Raw genomic sequence first — 5,767 nt, 5'->3', positions numbered from 1 at the left:
CGAGTCCAGCTGCAGCAGCCGGGGCTGTGGGCGGGCCCGGCTCGCTGGCTCCGCCCCCGCTCCGTCACGCCATCCTCAAGGGCGCCGGCTTCACCGGGACTGGGGGGAACCAGAACGCTGTGATGTCATAACGTGTGATGTCATAACAACATGACAACATGCACTGATGTTTTAAAGGCAAGAGATCGAACATACTAGAAAACACACACCACACACAACCAACACACCACACACACAGACCACACACACACACACCACACCACACACCCACCCACCACACCCACAGACACACACACACACACGAAACACAACACGACACACACACACACAGACACATCACACACACAAAAGACACACACACAACACACACACACACACACACACACACACACCAGACACACACACACACACACCACACACACAGAAAACACAACACACCACACACAGACCACATCGACACACCACACACACACACAGACACACAAATCGACCACAACACACACCACACACACACACACACACAACATCGACACACACACACACACAACACACACACACACACGACACCACCCACACACAGACCACACACACACAGAACCAACACGAACACCACACACACACACACACACACACACCACACACACACACACACAGACACAGCGACACACACACACACACACACAGTAACACACACACACACCACACACACACACACAGTAACACACCACACACACACACACACCACACACACAACACACACAGTAACACACACACACACACACACACACACACACACACACACAGTACACACACACACACACACACACAGTAACACACAGTACACACACACACACCAGTAACCACACACACACACACACACGTACACACACACACAGTAACACACACACACACACAGTAACCACACACACACACACACAGTAACACACACACACAGTAACACACACAGTAACACACACACACACACAGGTTGATCCCTGTACCCTCCAGGTACAGGTGCGCCCCCTCTACCACTGGACCACCCCGGCCTCCTGTCCCTGTATTTTATATATTTATATATTACCGTGGCGCCGGTCGCCGTGGCGACGTTGTGCTGGTTGAGGAAGACGATCTCGTTGAGGAGCGAGGTCAGACTCTCGTCTCCGGCTTCCTCTGGGGGCGGGACTTCCTGCCGCTGGGGGCGGGGCCTGAGTCCCCCCCCGAGGACCTGTTCCTGGCTTTGCTGCTGCTGTTGTTGTTGTTGTAGTATTTGTTGTGTAGCTGAGGGTTGTAGTATTTGTTGTTGTTGTTGTGTAGCTGAGGGTTGTAGTATTTGTTGTTGTGTAGCTGAGGGTTGTAGTATTTGTTGTTGTTGTTGTGTAGCTGAGGGTTGTAGTATTTGTTGTTGTTGTTGTGTAGCTGAGGGTTGTAGTAGTAGCAGGTTGCTGAGGTCTGTAAATGACAAAAACAGAAAAAACACACTGCTTACACACACAGGGACACACACTATGCTTGTTACACACACACACAAAGGGACACACACTATACTTGTTACACACACACACAGGGACACACACTATACTTGTTACACACACAGGGACACACACTATGCTTGTTACACACACAACAGGGACACACACTATACTTGTTACACACACACACACAGGGACACACACTATACTTGTTACACACACACACACACGGACACACACTATGCTTGTTACACACACACACAGGGACACACACTATGCTTGTTACACACACACACAGGGACGCACACTAAGCTTGTTGCACACACAGGGACACACACCATGCTTGTTACACACACACACAGGGACGCACACTATGCTAGTTACACACACACACACACACACACACACACACACACACAGGGACACACACTATGCTTGTTACACACATAGAGGGACACACACTATGCTAGTTACACACACACACACACACACACACAGGGACACACACTATGCTTGTTACACACACAGGGACACACACTATGCGTGTTACACACACAGGGACACACACCATGCGTGTTACACACACAGGGACACACACTGAGTGGGTTACCTGTGAGGTTGGTGAAGGTGAGGGGGGCGGGGCTACTGTAGATCTTACCGGGCGGGGGGAGGGGCAGTGAGGAGAGGTGAAGCTGCTGATTGGTCAGAGTGACCGAGGCCACGCCTACAAACAGGAAAAGGAAACGTGTTACTTCAGAATAAAAGCGCGTCGTACTTGGAGGTCACACACACACACACACACACACACAGGACGGGACGCGTGTTCCTTCAGAATAAAAGCGTGCTGATGTGCGGGTCGTACCTGGAGCGGGGGGGGGCGCCGCCACCAGGGGGCTCACCGCCAGGACGGGGCCCCCCAGGGACAGGAGCCCCGGGGCCATCGCCGCGGCAACCTTACTGCGGGACAGGATGTTGGGGACGGTCCTCGGGCGGTCCCTCGCCGCGGGGGGGGCCAGGGGTGTGGGGGGGGCCGGGACACGCTGCTGGGGCTGCACAGTGGGAGGGGCCAGATGAGTGGGAGGGGCCTGTGGAGTGGGAGGGGCCAGATGAGTGGGAGGGGCCTGTGGAGTGGGAGGGGCCTGTGGAGTGTGTATATCCTGTGGAGTGGGGGGGGCCAGGGCCTGGGGTGTGGGGGGGGCCAGGGGAGTCTGGGTCAGCAGGAAGGAGTCTTCTGATGGAGGGTCGGAGGTCCCGCCCCCTGCTCGGGTAGCTTGCTGCTGATTGGCTGTGCTCTGTGTGGAGGACAGGTGCTGCAGCTTCCTGTGGATTTTGTTCTCCGTTTCACCTGAAACACACACACACACACACACACACACACACACACACACACACACGTTAAAAACACACACACACCACACCACACACACACACGTTAAAAACACACACACACACACACACACCACACACACACACACACACACGTTAAAAACACACACACACACAAACACACACACACAAACACACATGTTACAGACACACAAACACACATGTTACAGACACACACACACACACACACACAGACACAACACACACACACACACACATGTTAACACACACACACACACACACACACGTTAAAAACACACACACACACAAACAACATGTTACAGACACACAAACACACATGTTACAGACACACACCAGACACACACACCACGTTAAAAACACACACACACACACACACACACACACACACAGACACACACACGTGTTACCGTCCATGACTGAGCGGAGCCGTCTGGTGGTGGAGACGCTGCGATCCTTCAACCTCAAACTGCTTCTGTGGAGAGACAATAACAATAATAATAATAATAATAATAACAATAACAATAATAACAATAACAATAATAATAATAATAATAATAATAACAATAATTTGAAAATTCTGCAATCATGTTCTCAGTGTGCCTCCTACTTGGTGCACATGCAAATATCAATCAAACTTAATAACAAATAGTAAATGTCTTTTAAACTTTTAAAACCTATTTAAGACCTTAGGACGTGTGTGTGTGTGTGTGTGTGTGTGTGTGTGTGTGTGTGTGTCTGAGAGAGAGGGAGACCAACAGACATACAGAGTATGGTTGCTGGTTACTAAGGACCAATAGGAAGCCTTTGATCTCTGTGATGTCATCTCTTTGATCTGTAATCAGTTAACGATGCACCTGTCACCTGCTGTCTCCAGCTACTCAGACACTGAACAAGCTCTCAAACAAATGATCATATCGTCAAAGGGATGCGAGCTATCAATAAAATAAGGTTCTCGTGGGCACCAGAAGGCCTTTGTGAACGTATTGATATAACATTCATGTGGCTAAAGTTATGAATATGAACGTATTGATATAATATTCATGTTGATAAAGTTATAAATGTGGGCGTATCAGCGATGTTAAAAGGTCTTCGCTCTGCGTTCTGCTCAGAAATGTGGACGATGTTTAACATGGCCGTGGATGGAGGAGGATTGGGAACTCTTGTCATTTGAAAGGTCGCTGAACGAAAAATATAATTCATATCGCATACCTGAGCACATTGGCTGAAACTAGACAGGAATATCTACGTTTTGATGTATAAATTGGCCATGACAAGTCAGAATTGTTGGCGTGGGAGCAAGTTATAGAGAGAGAACCAAGATGATTTTTTTGAATCCCCCCCCTCTATATGCTCCTCTCTAACTCCACCACATACACACACACTGGAAGATCTGAGCCGGTCTGAAAAGGGGACGATACGTAGACTGGGATTCTGGAGAAACCGTGCTTGATATCTGAACGCCCATTCAGCCCAATAAACACCAAAGTCTTGTCTTCGGTTTAAACTTTTAATCATGTTTCTACGTTAAAGTCTGGCGACACAGCACGGTCCCAAAGAGGGGGGGTTTGGAGCGATGTTGAGCGATTTCCAGAACATTTCCCATTCAAGTCTATGAGAAATATTTTGCCGTTTTTTGCCGATTTCGTGAAAACCGCGCGGTAAATCTCTTAGAAAAGTCATAGCCCACCATTCCCGATCATTACACACATTCGATGTATTGTGTTGCGCGTGTTGGCAACGCTCCGGGACTAGTAGCGTGACAAAGATCTGGCGGAAGAATAATAGTAAGTATAGGTGATAACAGTCAGTCTGAATAATAAAAACAACAATAACATTAATAACAATAACAATAATACTCAGAGAAACACGTTTATTTTCGGGGCTGAATCATTGAATAAAGAATTTAAGTTGTTACGTGATGATGTCATTATGTTACATGATGATTTTGTGACGTGATGATGTCGTGGCGTTACGTGATGATGTCGTGGCGTTACGTGATGATGTCGTGGCGTTACGTGATGATGTCGTGGCGTTACGTGATGATGTCGTGGCGTTACGTGATGATGTCGTGGCGTTACGTGATGATGTTGTGGCGTTACGTGATGATGTCATTATGTTACATGATGATTTTGTTACGTGATGATGTCGTGGTGTTACGTGATGATGTCGTGATGTTACGTGATGATGTCGTGGCGTTACGTGATGATGTCGTGGCGTTACGTGATGATGTAGTGGCGTTACTTGATGATGTCGTGGCGTTACGTGATGATGTCGTGGCGTTACGTGATGATGTCGTGGCGTTACGTGATGATGTCGTGGCGTTACGTGATGATGTCGTGGCGTTACGTAGTTCTTACTGTGGGTCGATGTTTATGATGCTCGCCAGCCGCCTCTGAGCCGCGTTCAGACGACTGCTGGTCTTCACCGTCTCCATGGCAACGCTCTGAACCTCATTCTCCGCCTGACACACACACACGCACAGTTATTTCATCACATCATCACAAACATTTTTATTAACATCACTTTTAATAACATTATGATATTTTTTTGGAAAACAAGCTTTTTAAATAAAAGAAAGCTCTTGTACATGTACGTATGTTTATATATATATATATATATAGGGGTGTGTGTGTGTGTGTGTGTATATATATATATATATCTATATATATATATACACACTGCGTATATAAATGTGGAGAACGTACGTTGCTGACGGTGATGACGTTGGTCGTCGTGGTAACGGGTCGCTCTTCATCGGACGAGTGGTCCGTCTCCGTGGAAACATCCTCCATCACGGCTTCACCTCTTCTCCACCTCACCCGGTCCTCTGAACACACACACACAAACACACAGTTAACAACACACACACAAACCACACACAACACACACACACTCCGTTAACAACACACACACACACACACACACACACA

General features: G+C 48.0%; 1 protein-coding gene across 1 annotated transcript in view; it reads right to left on the bottom strand.

The window, feature by feature from the left end:
- Nucleotides 1–1,776: 1,776 nt before the first annotated feature.
- Nucleotides 1,777–5,767, bottom strand: part of mgaa (MAX dimerization protein MGA a) — a 32,394-nt gene continuing 28,403 nt past the window's right edge. The window contains 6 exon segments of the mRNA XM_032499803.1: nt 1,777–1,781; nt 2,068–2,193; nt 2,332–2,814; nt 3,245–3,309; nt 5,195–5,298; nt 5,543–5,664. Of these exon segments, the coding sequence (XP_032355694.1) occupies nt 1,777–1,781; nt 2,068–2,193; nt 2,332–2,814; nt 3,245–3,309; nt 5,195–5,298; nt 5,543–5,664 (905 nt within the window).

Source organism: Etheostoma spectabile, chromosome 20 (genome assembly GCF_008692095.1).
Source record: "Etheostoma spectabile isolate EspeVRDwgs_2016 chromosome 20, UIUC_Espe_1.0, whole genome shotgun sequence".
Lineage (NCBI taxonomy): Eukaryota > Metazoa > Chordata > Actinopteri > Perciformes > Percidae > Etheostoma > Etheostoma spectabile.
Note: the sequence above shows the minus strand (reverse complement) of the source record. Positions and strands in the feature narration are given on the sequence as shown.